The sequence below is a fragment of the Platichthys flesus genome, chromosome 21, assembly GCF_949316205.1.
Source record: "Platichthys flesus chromosome 21, fPlaFle2.1, whole genome shotgun sequence".
In the NCBI taxonomy this organism is placed as follows: Eukaryota; Metazoa; Chordata; class Actinopteri; order Pleuronectiformes; family Pleuronectidae; genus Platichthys; species Platichthys flesus.
In genome coordinates, this window is record NC_084965.1 from 19,699,970 (window position 1) to 19,711,366 (window position 11,397).

At 38.9% G+C, this 11,397-nt stretch overlaps 1 protein-coding gene across 2 annotated transcripts in view; it reads left to right on the top strand.

The window, feature by feature from the left end:
- The window catches only part of palmdb (palmdelphin b), a 52,194-nt gene extending 40,849 nt beyond the window's left edge, over positions 1-11,345 (top strand). For both annotated transcript variants that reach the window (XM_062379966.1, XM_062379967.1), the window contains 3 exons: positions 5,968-8,446; positions 8,542-8,633; positions 8,816-11,345. In XM_062379966.1, the coding sequence (XP_062235950.1) occupies positions 5,968-8,446; positions 8,542-8,633; positions 8,816-8,899 (2,655 nt within the window). In that variant the 3' untranslated portion in view covers positions 8,900-11,345. The remainder of the gene's footprint in view (positions 1-5,967; positions 8,447-8,541; positions 8,634-8,815) is intronic.
- Positions 11,346-11,397: the final 52 nt, after the last annotated feature.

Consider the following 11,397-nt stretch of genomic DNA (forward strand, 5'->3'; position numbering starts at 1 on the left):
ATATACTGTGTATAACAGAAACTAAATCTAAATCTACTTCTGTCTCTCGCTCTTTAAAGGTGTACATGCGGTATGCCATTTCAAATATTTTTTGTGTCAAAAACTTCTATACAAAACCATGACCAACAATGTGTGTCTATAGCTGGTGGCGTCTCTACCTTGTGGCTCTCAGTCCCAAACCAGCTGTTTTCTTACTTAAGCCAAAAAAGAGGATTATAGTTCTATTTCTTAAAAAGTACAACATTTCCTAAAACAAGCATTACTCAAACCGGAGGAAGTCATCAGGGACTATTTTTAGAGGTGGATTACTGTTGTTATATTTGGGGCAGCTGGTTGTAGTGTGATTAAGTCAAGTCAAACTACAGTAACATGTGCATGTTAATGGTAATGAAGGAACACAACAGCCAGTACAAAAGTTTAGCTCAGTGATGTCTTTTTAATTAATTAGTTTTTTGGACATCAATAGAGTTCTCTGGTAGAGAGAAATAATCAATTGCACAGTGGAAATTAGTACTGGTTATGTAATAACTGGATGAAAGACATTTTCAAAACTTACCACTACAACATAACTTTTAAATTGGGCAAAAAATTTGGGTTAGGGATAATTTCAACACTCCAATAAAGCTCTAAGGCTAGATTTCTAAAAAGATGGATTTATAACCTGCAGCCTGTAGAGAATGTTCACCATTGCATGCAAGCATTTTCCCCCTCACAAAACTAAAAGAATGAAAATCATATGAGAGAATCGTGAAATAAAGCTTTGTCAGTATGGAAGCTGATAATGGTTACATTTCATTACATTTTTTATTTTTATTGGTGAAAAGATATGACAAAGAACAGTGAAACAGAGAAAGATTCATTGAATATTAAAATCAACTTTAAGCCATAATTTACCACTGCAATGAAACACAAAGAGATATTAAAGTGCAATTAAGTGACTGGAGAAATTCATAATCTGACAGCCAGAAGCTGTATTGGTTTGGATTATGATTATATTGTATTAAGTATTATTAATCATTTTTGGAAACATAAAATATGAAAATAGAATCCTCTTTTATTAACCATTTCAACCTCACAAATATAAGATTTCCGGAGAAAGAGTATGTGCTGTAGATTCTATTGTCATTTCTAATCATAATGGTCGCAGTCAAAAATATTCTGCAGTTTCAGTAAATTCAATCCTATCCCAAATAACTTCACACCTGATAGTAGTGTGTCTCCTGTGACCAGATCTCACTTTCCCGCTTTATGTGAAAATGAACATATAAATAATTTCTGCTCACAAAGACAAAATGGTGTTGTTCTATGGTGTTACTCTTAAAAATAAAACACTGAACTGAAGTTCTTTTAAAATTTTATTTCAGTCAGATAACCCACCTTCAAACGTTTATTGCAGTAATAGAACGGGTTGAGAGTTTGGCGTCTATGCTGCAACTTAATCACTCGCCCATATGATTACACAGGAATGATGGGAGGGATGAGCAAATACTTGTACCCCCCTGTTGGAGCTTACAGGTGGATTCTGGGATGGTGGAGGGGATGAAGCAACTGATAGCAATACTGCAAGAGCAGTGTGAGCAAAGGGGAGGATGGGACATTTTTCTCTGGTTAAATAGATCATCTGATAAGGTGGGTGTGTATTATATATGGTTGTGGAGAGTGAGTTATGTCACATGATTTATGTCACATGATTGGAGCAGCGCCGTTCGAGTTGGCTGCCTGAAGTAGCTCGCAGGCGTCGCTCCATTTGTTCAAATCAATTTCATTTCATCACATATGTGTTGTTGAATTTCTAAGGGAAAACTTGATGGGTTTTCCTGAGGAGCAAGAATTTTGATTAAGGCAGGTAGATCTCAAAATAACGAGTTTTAGTGTTTCTGAAAAATACAATTGTAGATTTTCAACAAACTTTTCAACAAACCCTTGAACCCAATTAGAACTAGTTGATAATTGGTTCTATGAAGAAGCAATAAGTAAGACTCTTTGCAGAACCTAAAAAGGTTCCCCTATGGCACCACAGCGGAGAAACACTTTTGGTTCCAACTAGAACCTTTTTTTAAAAAGAGTGCAGCCAGTCCGACTACACAGATTGTCTCTATCCATGTGTTTGTGTTGGTTTGAGAGGGAGAGAGAGATCGAGAGGGATAGTGAGCCAAGAGGGGCTGAGTGAATCATTGCTATGTGTGTGTCAAAGTATTTTGAAGGTGTAGCAGGTCACCTGAGTAGAATGTCCTTCAATGTGGCCCACACGTGTCGCAGATCGCCTCCCAATTTTGTCTAAATAATCGGATCTCAAATCTGTCATCAAATATTAAATTAATCTTGCAGCTTAGAGCTGTCCATGTGTGATCAGATCAGTTGAAATCGACGCAGGTCTAAACAGCATCATAGCTGCAAAGCTTCAGTCTGCCAAACTGTTACCACCACATGCAACTTTAACGGAGCTCTTCTTTCACATCACATTCAAGAGTCTGCTGACGAGATGGTGAGGGGGAGGTGAACAAGGCCTCAGCTGAGCAGTGCCAAGTGTCAGGCCTGTTGATGGTTACCATGGCGCTTAGTCTGTCGCATACACGTGTCCTTGTAGGAGTGTGATTGTATGTGTGTGAGCGTTATTAAAAACGTCCACTGCTGCAGGGAGTTCTGCTGAATCGTTGTAGATGAAAATTAAACAAATGTCTAAATAACAAATTGGTTTAAACAAACAGTCACTTCATCATTTTAGCAAGAACTTTCCTAAAAAGCAGCTGGAAGAAAGTTTACAAAAGGAATACAGTGATTTTCTTATCAACCAAAATACATTTGTGAACACCATAAACAAAGACCGTTGGCATGCTGAGTGTTATTTGTAATCATTGCTGTTAAACTTCTGGACATAAATATGTGTGTAAAATAAAGTGAATGTATGGTGTCATAATTAGTAGATGTTGTTTTGCATAGATAGTCCGTGGTGCTGCTGTAAAGCTGCCACATCATTCATGAAGCAGTACATTTCACACTGTTAATTCCTTGGGACCCTGCTTGTTCACACACTAAGATGATCACATGATTGATGACAGATTTGAGCATCCTCATAACAACCAGTGCAGCTCAAACTCTGAGGTCAGTCTCTGGTTGAGTCACATTATGAAGGAGCAGGCTTGATGTCAGGAATATGCCTACTGTGTCTGTTCTAAAGAGAGATGGCAAATCTGGCAAAAGGATTAGAAAGTTGGTGGACAGTGGACCAGCATTTGATGTTTGGAGTCAGCAGCCGTGAGTATCATGTTAAATACTTTGAGCTTTGAAGTGAAAAGAGCCTGTCCAGCTGCTGGCGTGACACACATCAACACGTGACCTCAGCTGCAGTGGGATGTGGATTCAATCAAAGCATTCTGCCTGTCAGTGTATGCATCAGTGACACAAATACCAATACTCTGTATTTACTCAAGAGTTGCACAGTCATGGTCCCTCACTAATTAATTCACAGTTAAAAATATGTTACATAATTGGAAGACTTGTTAAATAATTGTGTGTCTCAGAAAACACTGATTATAAGTTTGAATATTACATGTTGTGAGTCAAAATCTACTCAGAATAACTACAGCATCATACAAGTGTGGTTGTGATGAGGATGATGCTGCAGACACAGTATTTAACCTTTGAAATGATACTTGTATGTGGTCTTTAAGCAGATACTGATTGACTGCTTTCAGAACTACATTGTGATCTTAGATGTTGTCGCAATGGTTGATCCAATATGGCGGATTCTATATCGTGCGGGCTGATCTCAGTGGTATTGGCGGATCCTGTGTCGCGTTGGCATCATCTAATGGTGGTGGACCACGACCGAGGTCGGCGGCTGATGATGGATCCTAATAAGCGGCAGTGGACAATGACTGTGGACTATAGTAGATCCGATCTGGATGGCGGATCATGATCTTGCTGGCTGCTGACCATAGACTATGATTGCAGCAGGACTGCTTGACATATAGTCTATGACATAAGTTATCCTTCAAAATGTTTACCCTCATCAATGCTGCTAAAAACTTTAACCTTGATGATGTTTTCCTACACCTGACATCTATTGCACTTCTGTCCGTCCTGGGAGAGGGATCTCTCACATGTGGCTCTCTCTGAGGTTTCTACATATTTCTACCCTGTTAAAAGGGTTTTTAGTAGTTTTTCCTTACTCTTGCTGAGGGTTAAGGACAGTGGATGTCACACCATGTTAAAGCCCTATGAGAAGAATTGTGATTTGTGAATATGGGCTATACAATTTGATTGATTGATTGAGATGTTGACTTTCTTAGATGTCATACCCATGTTTTGTGATGACTCCACAAGAAATCATAACCCATGGTGAAATCATAACCCATACAGTGAAAACATATGATGATGATATGATGCATACCTTACATGCACTGTATGCACCCGTCATTATGCCATTTCATAATGGCGTTGTCATGATGTAATTTAAACATTTCAACTTGATAATTTTCCGATTGTTTTGTGGCTTCTTCAAGACATTACTTGAATAATTTCTTGCCTCACAACTGATTCTTCTGAGACTACACCCTGCTAAAAAACTGAAGCAAAGGAATTAACCAATCCACTCTCAATGGTCTTCTATTTGGATCTGCATACTAGCAACATCTCCTAATAACTATAAAATAAGAAACACCATCTACAGTGAGGAGACTGTCCCAGAGCTCCATTTTCTAGAAGTTTAAATACACTTGCTAAATCTAACGCAGCGGTTTATTTTGACGCATTCCTCCTGCATCTTCCTGCTGCCTCAAATACTCACGAAAGCACCAAATGTGAATTCATTTACTACTTTCAATACTCCCAAAGTGCAATAGATAAATGTTATAAATGTTCAATTTAGAAAATGGCAGACTTTGCCGTCCAGGAGCAAAAAAGACTCAATGTGTTTCTATTTCTCTCCTCCTCTTTCCTACTGAGATGATGCAAGGCCACAGATCGACTGCACCAGTTTCAGAAGGAACATTTTATAGAGTGTATCTTGTATGAAAATAATGGCTGTGTGTGTGTGTTGCAGAAATTGTGGGGCTCAGCTAATCATCTTGCAGGGACACTCTACCAGTGTGTGGGAGTCAGACCTGCAGTCTTACATAAGAACAGATACTGTATAATGCCATCTGATTCAGCTGATTTTAATGTGCTTTCTTTCTCTCTTTCTACACATAACCTAATTAGGGACACATTCACTCAGCACAAAAAACAGCAAGTACAAACAACATAGAAACACCAATCACACACACACACACACACACACACACACACATACACACACACACACACACACACACACACACACACACACACACACACACACACACACACACTTACTGTGGTTATCACAGCCTATCCCTCCACAGATTTGTCTGAATTTCTTTCTACGCCTGGCACAGCACATTCAAGTGCCATCCTTGGACATCTCAAGTGTGCTTATTGCACTTCAGGAATTGTTCTAGACAGTGTGCTACAATCACATTGGCTGTGAAGTCACAATAACATCCAGGACTGTTAGTAAACCATTACTGTTTGTGGTGTTAATGATGACAATAAAGATGATGTCAACAAAAAGTACCTTCTGTCTAACAAATCCTATAAACCACAACAGTATTATTGGATTCCCTGTCTTCTTAATTCATGTAAATGTATCAAGGTATGATGGACTAAATTCTGCAATAGGCTTGGTTTCATAGAGTGCAATATTGAAAAACAATCAATCATTCTGTGGCTTAGTAAACATAATCAGCATCATCAGGTAAACCCATAAATAAAAGAGAAAGACAGAGTTAAGGATATTGCAAATAATACCAGGGGGAAGTAAGAATACAATGAAAACACTACATTGATTAATATGTAGAGAAGTGCCCACCAGTTGACAATGATACAGAAACCATTCCCTTGCACCCTCTCAGAAAATGAATGTCTCCTTTTTCTCTCTTTTTTCAGAAAGCTTCCTTGATGGACAGAGAGGCAGATGGAAAAGAACTAAACGAAGGTTGCAGCACAACTAAGAATTGCAACTCCTTCTCTGTCTCCATGGAAACCACTGAACAATCAGAGCAGCCAATAGACTGTGAAATGGAGGTCGCTGTGGCTGATTCCCCTGAACAGGGGAAGGATTTCAGTACAGATGATGAAGTTTGTTTAGAGAGAAACTCATCAGATTCCCCAGGGAAAAAGGCGATACTTGGCCCATTATTAACTGACTTACAAACTGGAAGAATTGACACTGACAAATCTGACTGCTCTGAGACCAACATTTGCGCTGAAATGCCTTGTCTAGATCAAAAGGAAATTTTGATATCAGAATCCGGGCATGAAGAACTTAACAGAAATGAGTCAATCACTTCATCTGTGTCTGACACACCCTCCAGTGCTGACAGTGTTTATGAGAATGAGGCCCATCGTAAGAGACAGGATACGCCAGAACAAGACCCTGAGCAAGAAGAAGATCCTGAGCAAGAAAAAGATCCTGAGCAAGAACAGGTCCCTGAGTTGCAGCAGCATCCAGAGCAGGACCCTAAACCAGAGCAATACCATGAGAAAGAGCTAGAACCTGAACCTGAGCCATACCGTGAGAAAGAGCTAGACCCTGAACCTGAGACATACCCTGAGAAAGAGCTAGACCCTGAACCTGAGACATACCCTGAGAAAGAGCTAGACCCTGAATCTGACACCAACCTGGGAGTGGGGCAATATTCTGAACCTGAGGACAACCTTGAAGTGTGGCAATATTCTGAACCTGAGGACCACCTTGAAGTGAAGCAATATTCTGAACCTGAGGAAAACCTTGAAGTGCAATACCCTGAGTTAGATCCTGACCTAGAATCACCCCCCGAGTCAGAGCAAGACCCAGAGCTAGAGTTATACACTGAGCCAGAGCCAGAGGCTGATGATATTGGATTTCAACAGAAAAATTATTGCTTTCAAAATCTGCCAGTGAACACTGAAGAAGACCCCGTGGCCCATGAAATCCTTGTGGATCCACCCACTACAGAGGAGTCAATATTGGAGCACTGCATTAGAGAAGAGGCAATGTCAGATATGTCTAATGAATCCTGCCACCATGACCTTGACCCTGATGAAATGGATGAATGTTTGAGAGTTGAAATTGCAGTGGCTTCCTCTGATAGTGACACGGATGACAAATGGAGATCAATATTCTCCTCTTCTATTAATAAAGAAGATGATGACTCATATTTGGACGGTCTTCAGCTGAGTGCCCAGGAGCTCTTTGTGCAAAAAGTTGATGTGACAGACTTTGAAGAACAAGACAACATGGAAGAGGCCTGTTTTGAGGATCCAGAAGTGGATGAAGTTATTGAACAACCTGACGATATAATTCCATTTCCTGCGTCTACACAAGAGGTGAAATATAACCCTTTAGGCACACAAAGTCTGTCCAAAATCTCTGAAGATGACAGTGAAAATGGCAGAGATGCCATTCACAACCACAACACCCATCAGGAGCCCATTAATGCTGATCAAAACAAGAAGCTACCAAAAGACTTCTGTGTGATACAAGAGACTAAGAGTGAGAATGTTAGCACAGAGCATGTGGACTTCCAACTGGCACGTAAACAGTGGCGGGAAATGGAGGAGCACACCAAAAACCAGATTGTTATACCTACAGCCAAGCAGCCCAGCTTCCATGGCAGCCACAGCTTCATGTACACTCCAGTCCGCAACATTGAAAGAACTCAGAAGAAAACACATGATCTTGAGAGCTTGAATCTGGTTGGGGATTATCCTCACACCCAATTCAGCCCTTGCTCAGAGGACTCTGGCCTGGATGATTCCAGTTACAGGTCTACTTACGATGACCCAGAGACACCAATTGAAAGGGAGATTCGTATATCAATGGAGAGGGAGGAAAACTTCAGGAGAGAAAGGGGTCTCTCCAGGATGGGCAAATCAACTGATTGTGCTCCATCACGAAGTATGCCCCGATCCATTAGCACTCCACTTACACCATCCTTCATCATCACTTCCTCACCTACTAAGGAACCGTTGAAACATGAAGTATCTGCAAATAATGTTATCATACTCGACCCAAGCAATGATTTTACCCCAAGCCCCAGATACAGCAAAGACAATGTGGGAGCTCGGCCTGGTGAGTGGCGTTCTGAAGACAACAGATCAAACCTCATCATCCTAGAGACAACCAATCTGATTATTCGAAGTGCCTCAGACTTCTCTCTTAACAAAGCCTATGAACATCGTCAGGAAAAAACGTTCCTGAACAACCCCTTTTTCAAGCTGCGTTCAAGAAGTACAACATCATTTGTGGATGAAGAGATTAAGTTGGTCAAGCAGAGGGAGGACGATCTGAAGAAAGAGAGATCCGACCTGTATGGCAAAGACAGGTTGAATACAGAAAGAATTTTGTCAAATCACATGGACACTTTGGCATTTGACACTTCGGGTATGTCAGCAAAACACTGACCAGAGAATTCTATTTCTACTGTTACCTTTGTGTGTCAATAGATTTAAGCTAATGATGATGTTTGACTGTTTTAGCTGATGTACCAGTGAAGTGCAAGTCCTCTCCATCCTCACCAATGAAAACAGCTTACAGGATGGATCGGTCTGCTTTATCCTGTGATCACAGAGTAAGTTTATTCTCCAACATTTTCTTGTTCGAAATCTCATATGCCTAAAATGTATCGACCTAAAGAAAAAAGTATTCATTATGTAAATCTGCATTCATCTGATGGGTGCACCCTGTCTTAATTTGCCCACCAAAACCATGTAAACCTTGTAACTTGGTAAATAATCAGTTGTTTTTCCCCAGTTTCCAGAAGTCTTCACAGGAGGAAGACGAAAGAGTGCCATGGCCCTACGCTGGGAGGCAGGGGAGTTTTCAAAAAATGACTGAAGAGGAACAAGTCAAAAGTTGGCCATACAAGGGCATTGAACGTCAGTGTTGTTCTTATTCAAGTTAGATTCAGTGTTGCAATTGTTTGTTTCATGTTGTGACATAACCTGAACTCTCTGCTATTGTGATGCTTTTGGAAAAACATAGCAAGACATTAAATCATGTAATATGAACAGTTTAAAGATACATGGATAGCACTTGATTCTGGACAGAGGGTGAACATGTCCTCATCATGTCTGAATCAACACTCATACCCAGAAGGCTGCTGGTTTCAGCTTGTGTAGGCTACAGCTTCTGATGTGGTTGTAGGAGTAAAGTCATGTTTATTAGAAGAGTGACTAAAACTGTGCCAACACACATTTGCCATTTAAACAGACTTATTATGAAAACAATACAAATATTTTAAATCATGGCAAGTGGTGAAAATAGAATAATACTCTCACCTTTGTAGGAATAAAAATGATAAAGCCACTGACAAAAACCCAGGTAATTATGTATAATGCAATAACATTCAATAGCTGTATGCCTCTTTGTCGATCATTCCTTGCCTATTAACTAGATCCAGGAGTTCAGAACTTAAAAAATACTTTGACTGGAAGAAAACAAGATTTGTTACTGCCTGGTCGGCTTTTATAAGCTTAACACAGTACTCACATGCCATATATATCCACACACACATTCATACAGTGCATCTATTTGGAGCACTTTTCTCTATGAGATCCTGCATCTTATGGTTATGTTATGGTAAACATTTGCCTAATCAAATAACATACAAGTCACTGAATTCTTTGGTGCTGGGCTGAAAGTGTATGGTGGATTCATTTTAGCGTTTACAGTGAAAACTTTAATTAAATCTCTCCGACTGAAGTTTTGGCCAGGAGAAGATGTGGTAGCCTCCAACTCCAATGTCCCAATTGTTGGAATCATTTGTAGTGGGTGAGTCCGCAATGATGGCCAATCAATGCCTGCCTCTACTTTGAAATTTCACTGACAACAAACCTACCTGTAACTTCAGACTCCAGAAGTATCTCTCTTAGCCAGAAAAGCAGAGAGATTAGCCTCATATTAGGTTCAGTTTCACTTAAGAAATGATAATACTTCTATATTACCCAAAACAATGGATTTTGAATCCCATTACTCAGAAAAGTCGAGATGACCAATGTGTTCACAAAGAATGATTACATAAACCCAAAACTTAAAATATTATATATAATACAATATATAACATAAAACACAATATGATATGGCATGTGGCTATTGTATTGATACTTACTTGAAGAAGAATTGACTTGATATAAAAGATGATTATTATAACTTTATTTGCTGACAGTAAACCGAAAGTTTTTGCCAGACAGCTGTATGCTAAGATGCCTAAATGTTAGACTACTGTATTTTTGAGTCCAGTCTTTGCTTAAACTTTCTGGACATTATAAATGTAAATCGGATTTGAAAACATATTTTGATGTTATTGTATGTCTTGATAAAACCAATGCTACATTGCTCAGTGTAAATTAATTGCATTTTGGTACATGTTTTTGCCGCAAAGGATGTTTCAGGGTGAGCTGGAGCAACAAAAATCTGCACAATATACTGAACTTATTATACCCATACCTTTACTCACACAAATACTACAATAAATGTTTTAGTGAGAATAAATATACATGTGCATTTTAGATTTGTAAATTCCTCACCCTACCTGTCTCTATTTAAGACCATTTGAATAGTTTATTTGTACAAGATCCACATTATTCTGTAATACGTAGGACAATCCAATATGCACTGGTATGTGTGACAGTGCTGCGACGCGCTAAGTGCTAGAGAACCGATAAGACTTCCCAGAATGTTGACTCCCATTAACTGAAATGCTCTGGAAATTTCACTTAATAGAACACATTAAAGTATTATATTCTTTATACAAAAGTTCTATGAATGAATGTTTACTTATATAGATTGGGACAACACTTACATATACTTCAATTCTTTAAACTTGTATGTAACGGGACATTTTTAGGCAGGTTTTTCTTTTTTTAAACATTGTGTTTCACTTTAATGTGAATAGCATGAGAAAAAACAAAATATTTTCAAAACATTTTTGTATCTGGTATTTACTCATTTTCATTAAAGGAATGTTTATCATTATTCCCAAAGCCTTGATATTTCCAGCTACTCTGAAAAGCATCTAGTTAGAGGTTAGTACTTTACTTCAGATAACTGACCTTAAATAGCATTGTTTTACATGTCATGTTTGTATGCTTCATGGTTAAAGTATAGCTTACAAATCTTAAAGGTTACTTGCTGATGTTTAAATATTCTGTGAAAAGCCCCTGCCTGGATTTTTGTGGTTTATTATGCAGGGTATTTTCATTTTGTTTTCCTCATGAAAGTTTTAAAGAAATTAGTGCAACAATAAAAGGTGTTTAAGAAGAATGTTGGCTAGCTTCCTTTATTTGGTAGGATGGAGTATCTGAGAATTCTGATAGTAAAGTTGTAATAATATG